Source organism: Scomber japonicus, chromosome 8, assembly GCF_027409825.1.
Source record: "Scomber japonicus isolate fScoJap1 chromosome 8, fScoJap1.pri, whole genome shotgun sequence".
Taxonomy (NCBI): Eukaryota; Metazoa; Chordata; class Actinopteri; order Scombriformes; family Scombridae; genus Scomber; species Scomber japonicus.
Genome location: NC_070585.1, coordinates 4,862,405 through 4,886,422, shown reverse-complemented (window position 1 = coordinate 4,886,422; position 24,018 = coordinate 4,862,405). Strand labels below are relative to the sequence as shown.

Genomic DNA, 24,018 nt, shown 5'->3' with positions numbered 1-24,018 from the left:
AACCTGTTAGCATAGGTCAGTATGAGCATGTTATGCCTCAGTACAACCTCACAGAGCTGCAGTGCAAAACAGGTATAATGACTTTGCACAAGATTACAAGATGGAAAGCACACACTTTTACCAGAGTATCTGGAGTTGAGCTTTTAAAATCCTTTTACACCCATACAAATCAGAGCACTTCATGTAAAAAAGTCTGCTTTTAGGTTCTAATAACAACAGATTTGAAATGGAGCAGGGATACAGTGGGGGAGGCAGTGGTCCATGGTCATGGTTCAATCTCCCACACCTCCAGTCCTCCAAGTGTCCATGAGCAACACAATGAAGCCCACACTGCTCCTGATGGTCAGGCCAGCACCTTGCATGGCAGTACGTGTAGACATGGGTGAGGGAGAGGCACTATAAAGTCTAACAGTATAAAAGTGCTGCTCAATTTCAGCCATTTATCAATAATCTCATTAGAAAACGTCTACACATGTACAGATGTTACTAATCAAGCTGCTGAAAGGTGACTTCTTATTTCATGGAACTGAAACTGTTTAGCTGGGACAAAGAAGGCGGAACTGTGGCACACAAACAACATAAGTACTAAGATAAATGGAACAACAGCAATATGGCACAGGAACTGAAGCAAATACATAAAAAGAAATCCAACACAAAGAAACACAATGATTGGCAAATAGATTCCATATAAAAGGGAGCAGTATACTCTACTTTGTAGCAGAAACTAGCATCAGCAAGTTCTTAAAGGACCATTCCTCTGGTTCTACATGTTTAATCACTGACAGTTTACATCACAGCTAAATGGTGTGGTCCTTTAATGACAGTACACATGTCTGACTCACAACTCAATCCTTCTAGAAAGGAAATTCACTGGTGAGTAGTGTAAAATATACACCACTTTGTTTCCATGGCAGCTGCCACTGTGTGATCACATGATCTACAATACTGTTTGTTGGTGGAAAGGTGTGTCTGTTCCTGCCCAGTTCATTTCCTTAAAGAACATGGCAGTGTATGCAACATATTGATGAGGATTGTGCACGTGGTCTCTGGTTAGTTTTAGAGGACAAACATTATCTACATGTTGTCTTCATGTTGCTGTTTCTTAACTTCTTATTGAACTAAATCCTGACCTACAGTCGGTGATTAACAGTGAGAACAGCTGAAACAACCTGAACTGAAACATTACAGTAACTATTATTATTTATCAATAAAGTTCAAAGTAAAACAATAATAAAACAATCAACTTGCTCATTAATAAGTCTAATGTCTTGTTCTGAATTTCAACGAGCAATTAAGAATTAAATATTAAAATAAAACTGCAAAAGTAATTTTAAAATGATTTTCATTTAATTTATCAATATGTATTATATCATATTCCATCTCACAATTCATTTGTTTACAGCTGAACAGTTTTCATTGGATGACATTGTTATTTTATAGAGCAGAGCCAACTAGAAACTCTAATCTAGCAGTAATAATGTGACTAGCTGGTACACTGCTTATACACGGCTCAATTCAAAAGAACCATGTTTAAATGAAAAATGATGACATGTGACAGGACTGTGAACATTACAGCAGGAAGCACATTAGTAAGATGGAATATGAGAGGCAAAGACATTACAACATGGAAAACACAAGTGCATGTTTGAAGGCAGCTTTACATACAGTTTACTACTTCAATGATTCATTCAGAATTTAAAAATAAAATAAGGAAATGGAATTATTAATTAAGTAACTAATTCAATGATATTATTTTAATGATAGTTTTACTTCTAGTTTAATAATGAATCAGTTAAATGCAAATTTAATTTATTCATTTTCATGTAAAATGTGTTAAATGATGGTAATTAAACACTGTAAACTGGAGTCTGTCTTTAGGATTATTGGGAGTATTAAACACTACTACTACATGTCACACATTTTAGAACAAAAACAAAAGTCAATTCAGTCTCTGCCTCTTTCTGTTGTCAGTAGATTTTATACACTTGTTTAAATGAACTTTATTGGAATGTATTTCTTCATGTTTACAATGAACACTATTGTGTTTTGGGTTAGACAATGTATATTTGATATAATGCCCTCCACTAGTCCACATCATGTGTTTACTTACACACCACTGGGGGAGGTTAGCTTTATTCTTACAATCTGATTTGCTTTTTGGGTTCTACATTATGTACCTATACCAAACACTACAGTGAACAACAGAAGGAAGTTCAGTGAATGGTCTGACTGAACTCTTTTTAAGCTAAAATGTGTGTCCAGTGAAACTTTTATCACAGTTCCATCAGTTCCATATACTGCTCACTTAACTGATGTGTGACTACAGATCAGCATCAGTACCAGCTATGTGCAGCATGTCATAGAAATGTAGCACATGATATGACATCTGGACCAAATAAACCAAACAGTTACCATTCTTTACTGTCCTGTTATGGAGGTTCACAAAGCTCTCTGTCAAGGACACTGGAGCCTCTAGTTCACAGCTGTGCAGAGTGACTGTGATCTGATTTATACTGACATGGTGGCAGTAGTTCTCCACATGACAACAGGACACAGTAAAGTTGGTTGCTTTACTGAGGAGTTGGAGGTAAGCAGTCTGTCAGACTTTGAATGTGAAGTAGTAGCAGTATGATGGTGGGTTTGCTCTATCAATGTGGAATTGGGTCAATTTTAACCCCACATGGGAATGGAGTCATATTTTAAAATGTTGACATTTCTGACATTTCTCTGATACAGTTTTGTGTTTAGAGATTGTACCTTTGTTAAATTTATAGTAAGCTATGTTTGTCATGGACACACATAAGGGAGTATATATTTTCTGACATAATATCAGTATTATATTACAGGGACTATGTGTATTGTATCCAGGGTCACTGGAGGTAAAAGGGGGAGTGGGTGGAATATTCCTAACAGTGTACCACAGTGCAACTAGAGGCCTGAGCTTCCTTTGACAACCAGATACTGGTGGGAAGATTCCACAACAACTTTAATCTGCTATCTGACAATAATATCTTAGGACACAGAATGTGGGCTCACATTTTTCATTCGGTTACAGCTTCAATCACTTATTTTTGTTTTGCACACATTGTCCCCTTTACAGAAGAAGGCAATGTAAAGAATGACAAAGGGACTGTGCTCTAGTGATCTTTATCTAAGAATAGCCTGTCAAATTCAGACTCCTCAGGTCTCAATAGAAAGAATTTAACTGCCATACTTCATGCTGTTTACACTGTCCAGCTGATGCAGTGTGTTTCAGCCTACTCACACACAGGTGTTCAACATGCAGTCCTGGTGCAGTCAGAGCTAGTGCAGGTTGGGATACTTCATGCAGAATCTGTTGAATGCATCATATATGGCCTGTCTGGAGATAAATCACATGTCAGATAGCAGTTCTACAACAACAGCACAGCAAAGGAAGAATTACAAAGAAAACAATCATGTACAAAAATGTTTCAGTGTGTTCTATTTACCCTGCACCATTTTAACTAAGTGTCTAAATTCCATGTGTGTTTATTTATCCATAGAAATAGTGCCCTCCTAAATGCCACAATGGAACAAAAACAGTAGCATCCATAGCATGTACATGTTTTTCTGATAACAAACCCATCATGTAATAAACATTTTTATGGATGAATACAATATAATACAACTCCACAACTGACAGGCGTGATGCAAAATAATGATTAGTGAGTGTCCTAAATCTCAAATGATCACTCACTATTAAGTTAACTGTTTAGCTGACCATTCACATCAGATGATATTATTTGAGCCAGTGTTACCTGAAGACATTCTGCTTAAACAGATAGGCACTTATGTGTCCTCCATTCAGATATCTGACTTCACACCCTGGCCAGATCTCTTGCAAACTGCGGACCCCTGCACGAGGGACGTAGGCATCTTCTTTAGCCTGGACCACAATGATGAGACTGGTGTCTACAGGAACTAGGACACAAGGAAGGACCCATACCATTTAGCAGCAGTGGGAATCAGTACATACTGTATGTGTATGTGTATGTGTGTGTGTGTGTCTGTCAGAAGCACTGATCATTTACTTGTTCTTTTCTTTTCCAGTGATACAGAAGGTAAAAGCTGGAGTAATACTGTGTGTATGTACTCTAGACTTTTAATGTAGTTTGACTGATGAAGCTCTCAGTGTGACTGAAACATTGGTTTTGTTTTGTTTGCACCATAACACTAACCAGAGAAGTTGGCCATGTGTGTGCATTCATCCATCACTCCCTTCATGAAGCTTATAGACTCCTTGTGTAATGACTGCCGACAGTATTTGGATGAATCCGTCTTCTTCTCATTCAGTGTGTTCTTTGCATGAAAGCTTCAACAGAAAGAAAAAAGAATCATTCAGATGAAACATGATAATGAAATAGTGTCAAGTAACAGTACAGATATCACCATAAGAATTATGATACCTGTAAATCACCACCATCAAAAAAAGAAAACTAAATATAAAATTGAACAAAAATAAATATAATCTGTTGTTGGTCAACAGTTGTTGAGTCATTTATCTGTTACATAGACTTTCTACAGACAAATGTCTTCATGTGAGATTCATGTCTGATGTCTGATATAGAGGTCTGTGAAAACTGTAAAAACTATAAAACTTGTATTCAGTAACTGATGCTTAAAGTTGATTGGCTGATCACAAACATGTTTTCTAGAGTGAGAAAAAAACTAAATACTGTCAGGTGATTGTGTGAACATCAAGTGGTAAAAAATGTGACCATACTGGGCATCAGTGAGTCACAGCTGTAACTCAGAACTGTCATGTTTGTTTAGGGCTGTTATTTGTACAAGGTTTTCTTTAAATGTATCAACTATTTTCATTTCATTAATTAATACATTTATTTGTTAAGGGACCATGTACAATATTAAATATATTATGTATTGTGCCAGAGTTAGCTTAAAGCTAATTTACATCTGCAGTCCATTGGCAGGTCACAAGTAAAACATCAACTTCACTGGATGCTTTGTATCACTCAGCCCTAAGGTTCATGACCAATTATCCCTACGGTCCTCACCACTGTACTCTACCAAACAGTTGGCTGGCCTTCCCTGGCAGTGAGGAGAGATCAGCAGCATTGGTTTTTATTCACATGTAAAATGTTGTTATAGTTACTGCCTCTAATATATTTTAAATGAATCAAAGAATCAGAGCCAAAATAGAGTCCTTAAATTGATTACCTTGGTAGAGTGTCGAAGTTCACTCCACAGCTGTTCACTGATGATAATAACTGGTCTACTTTGTCTCCAGAGCCTCTGATCAGCAGGCCTCTACCAGCCTCAGCTTCCCCTCCAGCTTTAGAGTACTGTGCTTGTGATGTCTTGTCATCTGTAGACAGGCCCAGCAGCTGCTCTAAAGAGTCCATGCCACCTGGAGACTTCTTCAACAGTCCTTGACCCATCTTAAAGGAGTCAGCCTGATAAATGTGGACACATGGACCAAAAAGTAGACACATTTTATTTTTGATGCTCATATGTGTTCGTGTATCTGTTTGTTAAAAGGTGCAGAATCCTTTTACTGTACTTTTATGTATGCTTTTAAGCGGCAGCTAAAGCAGAGGTCAATGGATGGGTGGATGCACCTTCCACACTTATCACCCTTTCTGAGCATGATCTTAGAAAGGCTTTTAAGTGTGTGAACACCAAGAAAGCAGCAGGACCAGGTGGGATCAGTGGGGCAGGGCCTCAAATTATGTGCTGATCAACTAGCACCAGTGTTCACAATGATATTCATCCTGTCCATTGCTTAGTCTGTCATATCCACATGCTTCAACAAGTCCACCATCATTCCTGTCCCAAACAAAGCAAGAGCAGCCTGAATGAATGAACAGCTGCCGAATGGTACTAACATTTGTAATGAAGAGATGCTTTGAACAGCTCACTGGGTCCACTACAGTTTGCCTACTGTCCCGACTGATCAATAGAAGTTGCCATAGCACACATCCTCCACACTACTCTATCTCACCTGGACAATAAATAGGGAGCTGTGTAAGATTACGGTTCACTGTTAACACTACGGTTCAGCATTTTACACCATAGTTCCTCCAGACTGGCCACAAAGCTCAAGGTCCTGCTATTAAACACCTCACTGTGCATTTGGACCCTTGACTACCTGCATTTTTTTTTTCAGGCACAGACACCTTTATTGACAGTGGATATACAGGAAATCATGGGAGAGAGAGGGGGATGTGACTACCCTCATACTCAACACCAGAGTACTTCAGGGCTGTATTTGAGCCTTCTGCTGTACTCCCATTTTCAGCTCCAACACCATCATCAGGTTTGCAGACAACATAGCTGTAGTTGGCCTGATCACAGATAAGGAGGCAGAGGACTGGCTGGTGTCAGAACGTCAGCAAGACTAAAGAGCTGATTAGTGGACTTTGGGAAGAAGCAGGGAAGGAACTATGCTTCCCTTTAATATCGTCAGGACCTCAGTGGAGAGAGTGGATAGTTTCAAGTCCCTTGATGTCCACATTACCTATCTGACCTGGACACTGCATACTGAGGTACTTCTACTCCTGCACTAGCAAGAGACCATACACTATAAAAAAGAAAAAAAGAAAAAAGGATGTAGTCACCCACTGGTTGGTGGACTACCATTCTGAAGCCTCAAGTTTGCCATTTTGACCATGGCCATTTTGGATTTTTAAAGCCAAAAGTGATGAGAAGTGACCATTTTGTGATAAAGGGCAGAGCTGAGTCGAATACTAGCTGCTAGCTTGGTTAGCATGATGCATTTACAGTATATGGTTAACTGTGACAATGCTAGTGCTAATTTTCGCTAGTGAACAACAGGCTTAAAACTGCTAAAACAAAATGTACTTACCAGAAAAATTTTACATCCGACTCCTTAGAGGGTCTTTTAGTAAAACCAAACACTGAACGAGACTTTTTTAGTATACAATAATGTTACAAATGGCGATGGCTACAGCTACACCTATACTCTGAATCTGGGCTAAAGCCAAGACACATGTTAATACCAGGTGTAAACAGGGCCAAAGAGAAAGAGTAAGTGATTTTCATGAGAAGTTGAAATATAACATACCCCACAGTACTCCAACAGCTTAATGATATCTTCATACACTGAATTAATAGCATACTGCTTCTCCAGCTCTGTCCAGTTCACTGCTTTACTCAGCACACCCTAAAAACACAAAGACACAGTGTGAGAGGGTCATACTGGGATACAGCTGAAGCTAACATGGTGATTCAGCAGTCTGACACAGTTACACTGTTGTTAGTATGGTCCACTCTGTTTTTCTAAAGGAGTAGCCCAATACTGAAAAGGGTTTGGAAGATCACGTTCACATTAGCTTCAGCACAGAACAATAATAAGTGATTGTCTCTTGAATTATTCATGTCAAGTAGAAAAAGTGTGTTACCGTGGTGAAGACACTGGAGGCAGTGGACCAGGACAGACAGGGAATCAGAGGGATGGGCTTAGGCCAGTTAGTCACTGCCAAGGACGCCATCTGGACACACACACACACACAACACACAACACACACACACACACACACTCTGTATCAATATAATCACACAGCTATTTATTGCAATACTGGGAGAATATATGTATTTGATAAGAGGAAATGAAGGTGAAAACTGCATTAATACATGAAATGACAATGAATATGTGCTGTTTTGATGACTCACATATCCTCCCATGGAGATACCAGTCATTCCTAGAGGCCAGTATCCCTCTCTTTCCAGCCAACGGAGAAGCACTGTGGACTCCAGGATCAAAGCCCCACCCATCACAAACAGGTCTGACACATTCTTTAGACAGGACCTCCTAAAATACCCACAAATAATGGCCCTGTTTAATTAACATTGAATTGATCCCAGATCATCACCTCCTGTAATCTTGTCAGGTGGCTCTGAGCAGTTTGTAGCTTGTTCCTTCACAGAGGATGTCAGCTATAGTTAGCCTGAATTCACATCAGTTAGAATGGATTCTTAAAATCGACCCCGAGTCATGTGAGAAAAAAAACCCATCCAAAGTCCACTTCTCTGCTGCTCCCCATTATCACTGCATTTCAAACAACTGTTTGGCAAATAAATAAGTAGCTAAATAAAACACAGATGTATTGTAATTAGAGAATCAGTTAGGAACACACTGAACAGCTGTAGATCAACATTGGAGAGGTTAGCTATGCTTCAGGAGTGCTTTGATGTTTTTTGTTTTTTTTTACTGTTTTAATACTTTTTATTAGCATCTCCATTGGAGTTCCATCCAGTGGAGATGCTTCATATATTCACAGACTGCTGTCCTTTGTGAAGGCACAAGCTACTAATGCCAATGGTGTCATCACCTAAATAGTGTTTAGTGGCATTGGGTGCTTGGGTCTAATATTGAACTCATTAGTTCAGTGCTTGTTCAGAACAGGTTGCTTTCTCAATACCTAGAGAGAACAGGGCCGTCCCCTAAACACCTCTCATGCAGACTATGGATAGAAACTACAATAAACCGACGCTCCCTAAACGCCTCAAATGCATGCTCTCCGCAGACACTATCATTTATTGAGGTATTGTATTTGTATGTATTACGAGGTATTTCTATATATTTCTGACCATGCCTGAGACATCCAGCACTAGTCTTGAACATACATGCCAACTTCTGTTCACAGTTATGTTTCACAGTTCAGTAGAGCTTAAGTCTCTTAAACTCTCCAAATCACTAACACTATGGTTGTAATCCCACCTCCGACCACAAAGTGGGTTGCAATGGCAGATTGGTGCTGTCCATATTTCTGCATGTTGACTCCACGGGCAGAAGAAGACGGAAATAATTTTTAGATATTTCTCGAGAACCGCTCACCCAAATAACTTCAGACATTGACATTGCACTTCCTTGATTCCCCAGCAATCCACCTGCTGGGTATGAAGTAGATCAGATGAACGGTTCTCGAGACATGCCAAAACAAACAGACATACATTTATATATACACACAGAGATTCCTTGCTTCCTTTAGAGAGATTTTCTCCCGGATGTTCCACTCAAAACAGGGTATTACCTCTAAATACATTTAACTAGCACGCACTAAAAGCTGAATGTCTGGTCAGATTAATTATCTGGTTTACTCTCTTTTAATGAAGAGTTTTCAAACTTTAAGAATTTAGCCATTATATTTGGACATTGCTCTTGTATGGCTGCTTGTGTTTAGATGACATTTGAGAACTTTGGTTTCTTTTGTTGAATGACAAAAAGCGCTTTCAGAAAAAAAAACGTTTCTATTCCTCAGCATGAGAGGTCTTAAGAAGTAGTTTTAATATGTGTATTCAGTTCGTGTACCAGGCCCTACCTGCCCTACTCTCACTAGTATCAAGCCTGCAGTGATCACACACCGATTATGTGCTTGATAAAGTGAAGTTAAGGCAAAATGGGAAATCTCATTCTACCCAAGATCCCAAATACCCAAGTAGTTGTGATGTGATTTGTGTGTATGTGTGATGCTGAAGTGTCAAACAAATGCAGCAAGTTCAAATATAAATGACAAACCTTAAGCAAGGTGTAATTCTGCTGCACACAATTATGACAAACTGAGGACTGTTCAGATTTCTTCATTTCAGATTTTAAAACCATTTAGCTTGTTGGTAGCATTCTGACCCTCTGTCAGGCATCTCACTTTTGAAAAAGTCTCATTTTTCTTCTCATAGTTAAATCTGAAAAGCCCTCTCTGGTCTACTTCTGTCTGAAATCAAAACACAAACCAGACTAGTGTGTGAAGTGGTGTTAACTTACAGTTGGTCTTTGGGTTTACGGTAGCCATGTAAAAGCTGAGTCAAGGAAGAGAAAAAATGTTCACAGGTAGCAAAGCAATGTTCATAAGATCAGATAAAGACAGAATTATGATACAGGTCAGAACAGATGTCTTATTGTAAGCAGACTAATATTCTATTTAATATTTATTGATTCATGTGCTTTCACACCTACTAGATGTTTAAGGTATTAGATTAGCACTGAGAATACAGACTTTAAGGAACACCACACTCATTTTACATAGAAAAGTCTAATTGTTTCTATTCATGTAACAGAACAATGCACAAAGCACACACATGTTTCAGAGAACAACAGAACCCAATGGAGATTCATTATCATTGTATTCTACCAAAAACAAAGTTATACACTAAAACTGCCTTAGTATAAGTAGAAGCACAGTAGGATGCAGACAATATGGAGTGTCAGCATCTATCTATCAGATATTCAAAGTAAAAAGCAGATGTGAAAAGACAATAGAAGGATATAATAAGGGTTCTCCAGAAGCAGTGAAGCCATTCCTGTCTCTTTGATCATGGGCCTAGCCATCAGGGTCCTCCTCCGCCAGAAAAACTACACACACACACACACACACACACACACACACACACACACACACACACACACACACACACACACACACACACACTCACTCAGAATATGTAGCAATCCTCCAGTCCATCATATTCATCAGTGAGTCACAAATATAATCACACAGCCTTTTTGCCTCTATATAAAACAAGACTGATTTTCATTATTTGTACAGACAGGCTCAGTGTGCTTGTTTATTAATTAGGCAGTACAGGTATTAACTAACATAATAAATCATCTTAATTATACAGAATGAAAATGTATTTTTATCTATATGCAGTACCAGGAAATAATACAGTAGCAGCAAATCATTTGTCACCAAACAATGTTAAAAAGCAAAGTCCCCATCCATTCAAAAATGTTCCTCTTATTGTTCCTACAGTTGGATGTTGCAGAGTTTAACACTGGAAGGCATTTATCTGCTGAAGCTCTGTGCTCATCGAAAATCTGGGAGTGGCCCTATGATCATGATTTGTATAGTTGTATATAGTTTAGAGTCCAATCTTGATCCAACATTCAACTTACACAAGAGTGATGTTGAAACTTAAAGCCTCAGCTCACATTTAGGTTTTGAAAGATCTTGGGATAAGCCAGATTTGTTCAGGGAGTGATATGACTTGATCTAAGAGAGTAAACTGTTTGATCTAAGAGAGTAAATATTTTTTGGGCAGAGCTGTTAGAAAGGTGTTTCTGTGGAACAAAGAATTTCACCTCCATGAAGAACTAACCTCCAAGTCCCAAAACACAATAATACCACTTGTTGTCTGTAGACCTATTTGTCCAATCAGACAACACGATTATAGTAAAATAAAAAGTAAAACTGAAACAGTACAGGAGAAACTCTGCAGAGGAGTCAGAGTTTGAACTTTTAGCTACTTGAACTAAAGAAGAGTTCAGGATTCATACTGAGCAGGTTCATGTGTGATCTGACATGTGGGGGGAATTTAAATGATTAAACCAATGACTGCTGCTGTATCACATGCTTAATATGGAGATGTACATATGACTTTCAGCTGCTGTGTGATCACTGTATATATTTCATTAACCATAAGGAAATAATTCTACACCCAGCCAGCTGTGAGCAGCAATCAGAACATCTGCATTGATTCTTAACATAGGCATTAATAATTAAGATTCAGACATTAACCTGTCTAAATCACATTAACAGCTGCATTTTGAACAAGGAGAAATACTATAAGAGAAGTACAAGAGGCTAAACTCAAGCTGGTTAGTGATGTAGGAGCAGAAATGTGCAGCAGCAGCTCTTTGGAACTTTCCTGACTGCCTGTATTCATCTTGTATTAGCCCCATCCCACCAACACCCATTTTCCACTCCATTAAATGAAAATACCAAAGGCAAATATATTGGTCACTTCCACAGGGGCAGATTCTTGTTAAAAGCTTATTAGATACATCAGTATAGTTATAAATATGCTGTAGAGTTATTTAAATGACAAATACTATACCTTCATATAAACCTGAAGTTCATATAAAAACACATGCTGAAATTGCTGAAGAGAAATAAGGCCAATATCAGCAACTGAAGAGCAGTACTAGTGGCCATTTCTGCTTTGTGGCGGCTTCCTGGGTAAATGTGGAGGGTCAAAGGTTAGGAAACTTACATGATCTCCAGTCCCAGCCAATTGGATACATACTGGTCTGTTCTTCTGCCATCTCTTAGGAACTATAAACTGGAACCTGAAATAATCACACACAGTGAGGACTCACACCAAAGCACACTAACACACCATCAGATATCACTTGGACCTTATTTGACTTGGTGAAACTCATTAGAAGGCAGATATGGCTGCAGACAGTTCATTTATGTTTCTATTCATGTAACAGAAAAATACACTATGCATACTTTAGAAATATACAGTAGTGTGCAAAAGTTTTAGGCACTAACAGTAAAGTGAGGATGCTTAAACAATAATAACTAGTTTTTATTTATTAATGAACTCCATGCATACAGCATAGAACATGCATACAACCTAAATACAATCATATCAAACAGGACTAGGTGTCCTGCATACAGTTTAAATACAGGATACGTTTGGGACCAAGTAGATGCATCCATGATGATGTATTGTGTCTAAAGTGCCTCCAGCTTTTGCATAGTACTGTGATATGTGATAAAAGCAACATTATGCAATTCAACAGGAAAAACTGTAAAATGAAAAGACAAAAACAGTTGGAGTGAATATATGAGCATGTCATCATATTGAGCTGTGTATTTCACAATTTACATATTTTATTTGTGTGTCATACGTTTATTAATTCCATCACATCTTCTTCTATATTTATTTAATAGTGAATCATTTGGGTGTTGATACTGCTCTACCAAGCTTTGTGGACTGATGTCATCTCTTGCACTCCTACATGGCACCTTATGGAACGATGTGAAGACTTCACACTATATTCAGTGTTTTTATTCCCTCCTGCTCTATGTGTAAAGTGCCTTGAGATAACACTGTGATTTGGCGCTATACAAATAAAGATTGATTGATTGATTGTTTGATTGATTGCATTTATAGTGTTTGAATTTTCTTTTTGCTGCATTTCCTACATTAGTAGTATAATCCTATTTTTTATTCAAATCTCACTGTTAATACTGTAAAAATGTTGGGTCTCTTTAAAGTTAAAACCTGAAGAGTTCGGTTTAGAACCTGCTCTATGTGTAAAGTGCCTTGAGATAACTGTGATTTGGCGCTATACAAATAAAGATTGATTGATTGATTGAAAATGGACCCGTTAATGCTGTATGTGGTACGGAAAGATGATTGTGTGTTGATCAGAACACACAATCAGACACTAGTAGCTGTGACGTTTCAGTATTTACAGACCGAACTGATGTTGAAGCGTGATGTGCAAAAGCGTGACTCGGGTGCAGTAGTATATTTGTACACAGTGTCAGTTCTGATGGAGAGTTTATGGGACTCAGTAAGCACACAGCTACACACTGTATTAAATATGTAAAGTTATTGTGTTCTTTTAAAAGGTTGAATTGAAACTCATAACCTAACCCGAACCCAGTCTGAGTTAATATACCGGTCCAGTTCAGTTAAGCAAATCATTACAGGACCATTAACCATTAACCTGACACACTGTTTCAGGGGTTATACCGGTATTTGTGTTTTAATTGTGTATTGAGTATAAACATATGTGTTTATAAATGAATCACTACTGGTGCATTCAAATAAACCAGTCTTTAATAGAAAAGTGTTTTCCCAGCATGACACCCCCCAAAATAAACAGACTTACGGGATGTATATTACTAACCACACCTTCCTGCTCAGGTTTAGTAATGGCTATTTTCTTACGCTGCTGTTCACCTACAAACTATTCCTCAACAGCTTCCAGTGATCACAAGACTCCCATCTGCTGCTGTGACATCATCACATTAGCAGTAGATGAAGCAACAGAAGAGCATCAGGTTCTGTACCTGGCTTTCACTGATTCTGGAGGCAGGATCCCAGGAACCAACTGCTCCAGAGGAGAGATGAAGAAGCCATTGTGGATCTGACAGTCACTGTGTTCCTCTGTCTGCACATAAAGGAACAAACCAACATATCTGTGAGAATCCAATAATAGTTACACAAGTGAGCAATGAAGACAGAGCAGATGTACCTTGTCTATGTAAACTGGATAGTCCTCTGGCACCAGAGTCTTACACCTCTCTCTGTCTCCAATGAGCTTACGGAACTCAAAGATCCTGCAAAACACAAACATATCAGTTGAGCATCAGTACAGATCCATTCTGTCACATCAGGTTGATATTTAATAATGGAACAATATTTGTAGGACATAAGTGCATCATATTTCATTTGTGCTGACTCACTACTGATTTGTTAGATTAATACAGACATAGAAGATTGTGAACATACACTCTAACTGCAAACAGGAACACCCAAATAAGAAAATGCACTGTTTTAACAGATGATGACAAGTTGCAGCATAAGTTTGACTTTGCCATGCTAACTCTGTCCAGAGAAATAGAAGTAAAGTTCATTAAATGTGACCTTAAGGCAGCATTCACACTGATTTGAGCCACATTAAAAAAACACAGGCCTGTCATTCACTGTGTCACTGTGGGCACCAAGAAAATATCATAAACGTTTATTCTCCAGTTTGTGAGAAAGAGTAAAAGTTAAAGATTCGACTTTTTACTTTTCACTTATGTCCAGTTTCTTTTACTCTGAACAGTCTGATAGAGACAACAGAGCAGACCCAGGACATGCTGTACAGACTACATTTCCCAGCAGGCCAAAGCACTGCAGAGATCTTGGAGGAGACTGCTCTGTTAGCTCCAGTCTTCTCATGTTCTGTTGGACTAATAAAGGAATCTGTTGTTTCTAACTGCTTTCATGTCAGTATCTCTATATTCAGTACCTCTTGAGGTCTTCAGGCTTCCCCCAACCCCCAATGAAGAGTTTGGTGAGGAGCAGTCTTCTGTAAAATACATCTAGCCGGCTGACACCCATGGACCAGCACCTGGCATCTACACAATGCAACACATGCTTCATTCATCATGTACAAGACACATTTTATTTCATTAATAATATTTCACTTCCAATTCAGTTGAACACAGAGACTTATACTTGTTCAGATTCATATGACTAGTAATACAGCTGTTGAACGTGTTCACTGTAACCACATAATACAACAGTGTTACTACATGCTGCAAAAAAGCTGGGTTATTATAATATCACCAGACACATTGTGACCATGCTGGATTTCTTTCTCTAGTGTGGAGCACATGCCACGTCTTATTACTAAAACACTCTTCACATGTTTCAAATTAATCTGTGACATTTAGAGCACAATAAGCTGCATCTCATCAGCTCAGCACAGTTTCTCATCTGGCAGTGAAACACATGGAGAAGGTTGTAGCTAACCCTGAGAGATGAAACTCAAACCTAACAAAGGAAAAAACAAGACAAGCCATTAACACTAGATCCCACAGGGTGACACACAGGGTGACACACAGGGTGACACACAGGGTGACACACAGACTGTGGTAATGTCAGCTATAGGTGTCTCATTCTGTCTACTGACATATCTTCAATCAGCCCCATCTTAATGTAAAAGCACTGTAGACATTCAGGTAGAACCATGTTTGGAAATGTTTTGATATTGAATAAGAAAAGTTAAAATACATAATTACACATTAAATACAATACCAGCAGTCCAAACTTAAAAGACTGTCACTGTACAGTTGTTTTTAAAAACATGGCTGAATGAAGTAAAAGGGAAATGTTTTGGGGAAGTGAGTAAAAAGCTTTTCTAGAGAAAGCACACTTTTCTTTTGATTTTAAAGTAGTTTTATTTACTTATGAAAGGATGAATTAACATGATTTATGTTTGGTGAAAGTGGAATCACATTTCTCCGCTTTAGTTTTAATGTGAGCCTTTCCGACGCCTTATTTTGAAAGCCGGATGTAATCAGTGTTTCTCCTTGTGCTAACAAAGTGTTATGCTATTGGATAAGCGTGCTGTATATGGCCAGAGACATTATAATAAGAGCCTTAGAAGGACTTTGATATGGCGTAGTAGGTTACAGCCTCTATTCAGGTGCAACTCTCATTCTTCAGAATAAAGTGTGTAACTGTCCCTCTGCGTCATTTTCAATGCATTTATCATAAAGGTCAGTATAAGCGTGCACTCCAATTTCAGGGGCAGCTGTGTTCATTGCAGTAACGCGAGGACAGCGACTTCATTTGGTTTGTGGACAGTCAAGGACATTCTGAATCCAAACCCACTACAAGTTTCCAAACATTATGCCGTTTTAGATTTTCAGTGTTCTGTGGCAACAAGTGATCACATTTTAAACATATTACAACATGTATACACTTATCACAGAGCTGTCTAGTAACTATGCATGTAACGCACGTAAAGTAATGATAATAACTATGTAAACGACAGCTTGCTTGGTCGTCTCAGCAGCTGTGAGCAGAATGTAACACCGACACTAAGGGGTCTATAGGACTGTGGGAACGTGAAAATACCATAAAGACTATTTATTAACTATGCAAAGCTATGTGTAGATACGGAAGAAATGCATTTAAGCAGTTAACGCTAATATTATATTTCATGGCTTAGTTGAAAAGTGTTAAAGTGGATGATAAAGAACGACACTGCGGCTACCAGCTCTGAGCGAGGATATAAAACTATGGTTTGCCTGCTGTCCGAAGTTCAACTTTTAGCTAGCTGTAAGTTCACAGATAACTTGGCCTTGTTCATTCATTCCAGTTGGTTTCAGACGTCGCACAGACAGACAGTGAGGCGGGAAGTGAGACAGATAGAGACACAGTTGACAGAAACAGTGAACAACGTTACACTACCTCACACTCAAGAGGGACGTGTGTTGTCCTTGTGGATTGTTCGCACGGCTAGCCAGCAGCTAACGTTACCGTCCTCACAGAGAGAATGACATACTCACACTGGGCTATGTGTCAAGCACGCGACCGGACTTCAACCTTTCTACCTATGAAAACATTTCCGATTACAAATTTCAAAATAAAGTCTGTATCATAGCATCATAAAGCTTCCGTATAGACGTTGGAAATATAGTATCTAAATATGTAGCTAGAAGAAAAGGAGCATTTATGAGCAGTAAAGGTAAGGGTAAACTTTATGGATGCCCTAGGGGAAAATTCAAAATTGACTCAACAGTATTCTTGTAATGATAAAAACTACATACAATAAATAACTCTACATACGCTATATAATAAACAATCTCTAATAATATGCAATGTTCCTTTGGGGAACAGCGATCAACATTTTTCACTATTTTATACACCAAAAGCTGAAGACATTGATTGTTTTTATTTACTTTTTGTATTAGTAGCAGCCACATATCACCAGCAAAGTTGATTAAAAGATGTATACACTGATTTTTAAAAAGAAAACCAGGTAGTTGTTCATTTTAAGAGAGCCTACCTGCATTCCAGCTGTAGCATTCCAAGCTATACCTTGTGCACTCTGGTGTTCTTGTAGCTAGTTCAGTGTTCAGAGAATACACACAACAAAGCACAAACATTTCCACCATTCAGTTCAATCAACAAGTAGATGTTTATTAAGACTCATTCAAAAACTTGACAACACAGACAACTGTTGTTTACAACCTTGTAAATGAAGTATGATGTTACACATGTGTACCTGCAGATGAATTAATGGATGAAGTGAATATCAGGTTTATTTGGTGTGTGTTGTGGTGTGTTTGGTGACCGTCTCATACCAGTTCATACCATAACAGTTTTAAAGGTTGTGTGAAGAGCGTGACGACAGACAAGGCATGAGACAGAGCTGGTTTGCTCTGTTAGGATTATTTAACCCATGTTGTGGCGGTTTCCATAACCTCTGTGATGAGTGTCCTTCCAGTCATCCCAGTTCCTGGCTTTCTGCAGAGACTCCTCGTCGTCATTTTCAGCCTTTTTCTCTTTTTCTTCTTCTTCCCTCTCTTTTAGATCAGAGTCCTCCTCCCCATCGACCCTCCTGGGTATCACCTGGTCAGGCAGGCCACCATGGCTCCTGCGCTGTTCATACCAGTCATCTACTGTCATGGTGGCAAGGCTGGGGTAACCAGCCCCAAACACCTTGGCCTGTGGATCAAACAAACACATTGTGTCACACACTGCTGCAGCATGCTGCTCTGCTGGTGGCTAACAACACCAATTATTGCTCTACAATCATCTACAATTATAGAATTAGGTGAGTGGAAACAAAACAGCTTGACAAACATGACAACAGCATGCTGACGTTTCTAAAAAGAGAAGCTAATGTAACAGAATCCAGAGCTGCTGATGTTACTTTCAGTCAGCTGTCATCACACACAATGATCATTCAACCAATCTTTATTTATATAGCGCTAAATCACAACAAAGGTCATCTCAAGGCACTTTACACATAGAGCAGGTCTAAACCGTACTCTAATTTCATTTAAAGAGAACCAACATTCCCACATGAGCAGCACTTGGTGACAGTGGCAAGAAAAACTCCCTTTTAACAGGAAGAAAATGTAGTATTGACTTATGAATGAAAAATACACCATCACCTAAAAGGCAAATAGTAAATAAGAAAAACGTAGCTTCATTAACAACATTGTACCATATACTGTGTAGTAGCCATCTTGGATTTTATCTAACTCTAACTCTTCTGCTTATCAGTGTTTTCATCACAACAGTGCTGCCTTGTGGTATAAAGTAGCAAAGCTATAAATGATGAACACAATGGAAACCTCTGGCAGAACCGGGCTCTAAGTGGGCCGCCGGTTGGAGTTTTGGGGGGGGGTTAAGTTAGTGAATGCATTAATGGCACATGAATGTAAATGGATATAGATGGATAGAGACAGGGATGAGATGAGAGGAGCCCAGTGCATCATGGGAGTCCCCCAACAGTCTAAGCCTATAGCAGCATAAACTAGGAGCTGGTCCAGGACAAGCCTGGCTGGCCCTAATTATAAGCTTTATCAAAAAGGAAATATTTGAGCCTACTCTTAAATGTAGAGAGGGTGTCTGCCCCCCGGACCAAATCTGGAAGATGGTTCCACAGGAGAGGAACCTGATAACTGAAGGTTCTGCCTCCCATTCTACTTTTAGAGATACTAGGAACCACACGAAGACCTGCATGCTGGGAGCGCAGTGTTCTAGTAGGTACATAAGGTTCTATAAGCTCTTTAAGATATGATGGAGCCTGATAATTAAGAGCTTTGAAGGTGAGGAGAAGGATTTTAAATTAAATTCTAGATTATACGGGAAGCCAATGCAGTGAAGCCAAGATGGGAGTAATATGATCTCTCTTTCTAGTTTTTGTCAGAACACGAGCAGCTGCATTCTGGACCAGCTGGAGAGTCTTTAGAGACTTGTTAGGACAGCCTGATAATAATGAATTACAGTAGTCCAGCCTAGAAGTAACAAATGTGTGGACTCGTTTTTCTGCATCATTTTGAGACAGGATCAAATTCAAGGATTAATGTTGGAGTCAAACATCCAACCAAAACTCTGCGTGTTACACACACACACACACACACACACACACACACACACTCACACTCAATCATATAACCTTCATTTTGATTATACCTCAGTGAAGACTTCAAATAATACACAGGTCTCTATGATGGAAACATGGTTTAAGTTTACAATCATTATGGAAAGCAGGATTTAGTCTTGACACTCGTTTCCACAGGATGTTAAAACCAAATAACACAAGTCCTTGTTCTGATGGGATGATCTCCATACAGGGCTCGAAATTAGCACTCGCGACCCAAATTCCTCAAGTGGCGAGACAGATTTTTGGCTGTCTCGCCACTTGGCTAGAAGACTGAATAGTAGGGGTGAGACGAGATCTCGTGCCGCGCGAGACGGCCCACGCGAGACGAAAACGCGACGATATTTGTAGTTGAAGTGAATATTGTCTCGCAAAGCTATAATTAAGTGGCGCACCAAAAAAAAAAAAAAAAAAAAAAAAAAGACGATCGCCTTTTTTATCGCTCATTCGCTCGTCATATCTTCTTTTTATAATGTCACATGTGGATCATAAACCTTGTTACAGTTTCTACCTGCTGACAAGATCTCAGTCGCAGTATGAGATGAGGAGAGGAGCAGCAGCAGGTTAACCTCAGGTCTCTACACTGAGCCTGAGGTAGGAGCAGCGGAGGAATCTAGCGCATCTATGGAAGCCTAATGATGCCAAAAGTAAAATTAGTCACACTACCAAATTATAACACTATTTATATTTTGTTCTACTTGTATATTTATGTGATACAGGATTTGAGCAATTTACTTTTATTTCTGTGTTATTTTATTTATTTTATTTTATGTTATAATTTGTGAGAATTAGATTCTTTATTTAATTTATATTTATATATTAGAATTGTTTCTACTCTTTATAATTTACTTTTTAGTATTTGTGATTGTATCTAACTTTTGTATTTATGGTTGTTATTTCCATTAATATCAAAATGATCCATCTATAAAATATCTATATGGGGAAACCTTTTACAGTGCTGCATGCTGCATAGGATAATTATATATTTAGAAAGTAGAACTGAAGAGATTCATTATAAGATGATTAGTTAAAATATTTCAATTCCATTTTGTGAATTTCAAATAAAAGAACAGTCATTTATTTCCTCATTGAAGTTTTTTTAAAAATATAGTTAAAGTATTGTCTTGATCTTGTGAACCCAATATCGTGTCTCGTCTCGTGAGCTGAGTGTATCGTCACACCCCTACACACTATACACACCCCTGTGAAATACAAATACAATAGTAAAGCAACGTTTTGGTTTTGGCTAGTAAAAAATCTGGTTGGCTAGTAACATTTTTGATCTACTAGCCACTTGGCTAGTAGATCAAAAAGTTAATTTCAAGCCCTGTCTCCATATGTTCTATCTTCCTGCTACTTTATTTCATGAATGTGTGTCTCAAACAGTCTCACCTGCATGGAGTCCTTGGTGAGGATGAAGGGTTTCATGGGAGGCCTGGCAGGCTGTGCCGGGGCCTCGGCAGCACCCTGCTTCAGAACATCCATCTTCTTCAGTATCTCCAGCTCCTGGTCGATACTCTCCACTTCCTCCAGAGACACAGTGATCCACCTCCGGATGTTCAGCAGGTAAAAATCTCTGCTCACTTCATCGTCAGCTTCTCCACTGTCCACCAGTTTCCGTACTTCTGACAGTCTGCCTTCCAGTTGCTTCTTCTGACGGTATCGCTCGATTTTAGCTTGTCTCTGTGCTGCCATGGCGACCAGGTCTGACGGGCCGTGGGCAGGCTGGAACAAGAAGCATTTATTTGTCATTTATTTATCAGTCACTCTACATCATCATGAAGGACAGAACACATTTACTCCAGAGTACAGCCCAACACCTGACACTGACCTGGCTGCTTTCCATTCCTCCCAGTATATTCAACACCCACTCCCTCCCTCGCTCTAATTTTGATGGGTTAAGGTTAGATAAACCCCAAATTGACTCACATACCATCAGTCCAATAACTGCATTTGTTCTATGTGTCATACATGGAGTACAGCCATGTTCAGGTATCAGTCCTCCCATTCATTTAAATGGGGGTCATGTGTTTAGGCTGGGGGGGTTTCCTGTCTGTCTACTGCTGAATAAAAGGTGTCTATGCTGAAAAAAACCCTGAAATAAAAATCTTTGACTGCAGCACAACCCCACATGCACAGAGGTGTGAGGGCCCCATCAACACTAAAGCCTAAGCTCTAATTACTATCTATTATTGTTCTCATTATTATTAGAACAGTTCAAACCCAGAAGAGGATTTCTACGTTTTTGCTGATTTATTAGGTTAATTTCTTTCTTTCTGTGTCAGCATGTTAATAAGCTAGGTGGTCCTAGACTGCTTAGGTGGTCCTAGGCTGCTTATCTGGTCTGCTGTATCACCCTGTCACCATACTGTCTCTGGGTTCAGGTCAGTCTCAGGCTGCGGCCTTTTCAACAGTGTTTCTTAAACTAATTGATAGTAACACACTGAGATGCAGGTGCAGACGTGTTAAATGGTAAATTATGTCCATTTATATAATGTCTTTCTATTCTTATACATCACATTCCATGTATCCATTCACGCACATTCATGTACAGAAGCTGACATACAAAGTGTCAGTGTGCTCACCAGAGCTCCCCACTACGCTTCTATGCTCACACATGCACACACTGATGGCTGCCATTAGGAGTCATTCAGGACACTTCAACGTGATCAGTAATGAGTACTGTCAGTGATTATAATTTTAAAGTCGATTCAAAGTCTTTCACTTTTTCAGCATGCTGCTGTTTGCTGGGATGAATGGAGGGTTGATATCAGTGTGTTCAGACCTCTGCAGTGCTGTGTGCACCACTGAGGCTACACTAACACACACTGTTAGATGATGAGTAAATCCTTCCAAACTGTTTCCTGTCTGATTGTTAAACCACAGTCGTCTCATAAGTAATATCATTACTTTTACAAAGAGTAATGTTTAATCAGTAATTAATTGCAATTTTCATGTCACTCACCTAACCTGGTGAGCTCCCTCCGTCTGACAAAGCATACAGAGCTAAACTGTCCTTCCAGCTGCTCACACTGCTAGAATGGAGTATGTGGTAGACTCTAACTGAGACACATAATCTCAACCTCACTGGATAAGTAGATATGTCTTTGTGTCACTGGATCTAAAGAAGGAGAGCACTGGACTGACCTAACCAACCCACCTGCTCACTGCCTTAAACAGTCCAAGTAAGAGGCTGAGGTCTGGGCAGGGATGTGTTACTAAACTATGTGTTATGTCCAGCTGTAATACAGTGTAAGTATTACTGTGGTTGTGTTGATCCAGCTGCTTGGACTGTGTTAGCATAGCATCATGTCATCATCTTTTCCCTGCTAACCTCACTTGCATTTGCACAAACTCTATTCTGTCAGTCATGTGTTGCTAAGCAACAGAGATGCTCAGCTTTATCCAACACAATTTTGGTAATCAGAGGTGTTTGCCATCTGATCACAGCCTCTGATTAACTCTCACAGTCAGGAGAACTGAGGGTCATGTTCACAGAGCTGTCAACTTTTCAGAAAACCTTAGGGGGGGTCCAAATTATAGTTCAGTATTATTTATGGCAGCGTGGCGTGAACGCGTGTGAAAACTGTCAATTTCAGGAAATTAATAAATAGATACTGATACTAATAACTCCATCAGTGTGGAGCAGTGGTAAACATACCTTAGCAGCACAGTGTGTGTTCTCTGCTTCTTCTTCAGGACATGATTGAGGCAGTTCAAACTGTGAAATATTATAATCTTTACATCTCCTCAGATAATCCATGAAGTAGGCCCGGGCAGTCTGGACTATCTCCAGACGTTTGTCTCTGCTGGTCTGCTTCATGGTCAGAGCTCCTAGCAACGCAGGCAGCAGCAGGTACTTCAGGTGAGCTGTGGCCGTCTCTTCAAGCTCTTCATTACGGCTGAACAGGTCTAGCTGAGCCGCCATCCTGGACGCCTCTTCTAACATACTGATACCACGTTTAACTCGGACCTGGATACTGGTAGAACCAAGAGATTCATTTGTTCTATCTACGTCTTCAAATATCTTCCATCCACGGTCCAGCAGCTCGGCTAAATTAGGAGCTTCTGCGTCTGATTGTGTTTGTTGTCGCACATCGCTGTTTTCACATTCCGCCATCTTCTCATATTTCCGGGTTCCGTCTTCTTCGTCTATTTTTTAACCGGTGCAGCGCTTCTCGGAACAATGCTGCCCTCCACAGGAGGAGGAAGGGAAGCAGTCATGGTGGAGAAACCAGTCTTAAATGGGAGAAACACTGGTTCATACGCATAACATCAGTTAAATGTTCACAACATCCACAGGAATGTGCAACATTTAAGGAACGTTCCCTGAACATTACCAATTTACTGGAAAGTCATCAAATAGCTGCTAGTGGAACGGGCGCCGCTAGGGATTTTGGGCCCCATGAAAAGAACTTTTTCAGGGCCCCCTAACACAGTGGCGAAATTTTTTGATGCTATTTTACATACAATTATGCATTTTAATGGTATTTCTGACTATCATTACCAGAAGAGGGTCCTGGACCTGGCTCTGTAGAGTGTACATGACATACGTTAATTATATAGTATTTCCTATAATATAACTATTTGTAATAGCAGTC

The 24,018-nt window shown here is 39.3% G+C and overlaps 2 protein-coding genes across 2 annotated transcripts; both read right to left on the bottom strand.

Moving 5' to 3' along the window:
• Nucleotides 1-1,403: 1,403 nt before the first annotated feature.
• On the bottom strand, nucleotides 1,404-16,813 carry abhd18 (abhydrolase domain containing 18). Its single transcript, XM_053323841.1, has 15 exons — nucleotides 16,711-16,813; nucleotides 15,268-15,285; nucleotides 14,759-14,869; nucleotides 13,997-14,081; nucleotides 13,812-13,912; nucleotides 11,992-12,067; nucleotides 10,267-10,351; nucleotides 9,764-9,791; nucleotides 7,675-7,813; nucleotides 7,404-7,493; nucleotides 7,067-7,165; nucleotides 5,200-5,435; nucleotides 4,200-4,333; nucleotides 3,780-3,942; nucleotides 1,404-3,361 (listed from the first exon to the last, which is right to left on the bottom strand). The coding sequence occupies exons 3-15, from the start codon at nucleotides 14,848-14,850 to the stop codon at nucleotides 3,304-3,306; spliced, it is 1,386 nt and encodes a 461-aa protein (XP_053179816.1). The 5' UTR covers nucleotides 14,851-14,869; nucleotides 15,268-15,285; nucleotides 16,711-16,813; the 3' UTR covers nucleotides 1,404-3,303.
• Nucleotides 16,814-17,423: 610 nt separating this feature from the next.
• igbp1 (immunoglobulin (CD79A) binding protein 1) lies at nucleotides 17,424-23,537 on the bottom strand. The gene is made up of 3 exons (XM_053324488.1): nucleotides 23,079-23,537; nucleotides 20,810-21,142; nucleotides 17,424-17,970 (listed from the first exon to the last, which is right to left on the bottom strand). The coding sequence occupies exons 1-3, from the start codon at nucleotides 23,535-23,537 to the stop codon at nucleotides 17,698-17,700; spliced, it is 1,065 nt and encodes a 354-aa protein (XP_053180463.1). The 3' UTR covers nucleotides 17,424-17,697.
• Between the last annotated feature and the right edge of the window lie 481 nt (nucleotides 23,538-24,018).

Excerpts from the sequence above, each read along its gene's own strand:
- abhd18 (XM_053323841.1), bottom strand. The coding sequence starts at position 14,850 with ATGGGTGTCAGCCGGCTAGATGTATTTTACAGAAGACTGCTCCTCACC. Across the intron at positions 10,352-11,991 it reads TGGCTGGGACTGGAGATCAT|TTTTTCTGGCGGAGGAGGAC; the intron begins GTAAGTTTCCTA and ends GTGTGTGTGTAG. Across the intron at positions 4,334-5,199 it reads AACTTCGACACTCTACCAAG|CTTTCATGCAAAGAACACAC; the intron begins GTAATCAATTTA and ends TTTCTGTTGAAG.
- igbp1 (XM_053324488.1), bottom strand. The coding sequence starts at position 23,537 with ATGGCGGAATGTGAAAACAGCGATGTGCGACAACAAACACAATCAGAC. Across the intron at positions 21,143-23,078 it reads ACACACACTGTGCTGCTAAG|CCTGCCCACGGCCCGTCAGA; the intron begins GTATGTTTACCA and ends TTCTTGTTCCAG. Across the intron at positions 17,971-20,809 it reads TCACCAAGGACTCCATGCAG|GCCAAGGTGTTTGGGGCTGG; the intron begins GTGAGACTGTTT and ends TTTGATCCACAG.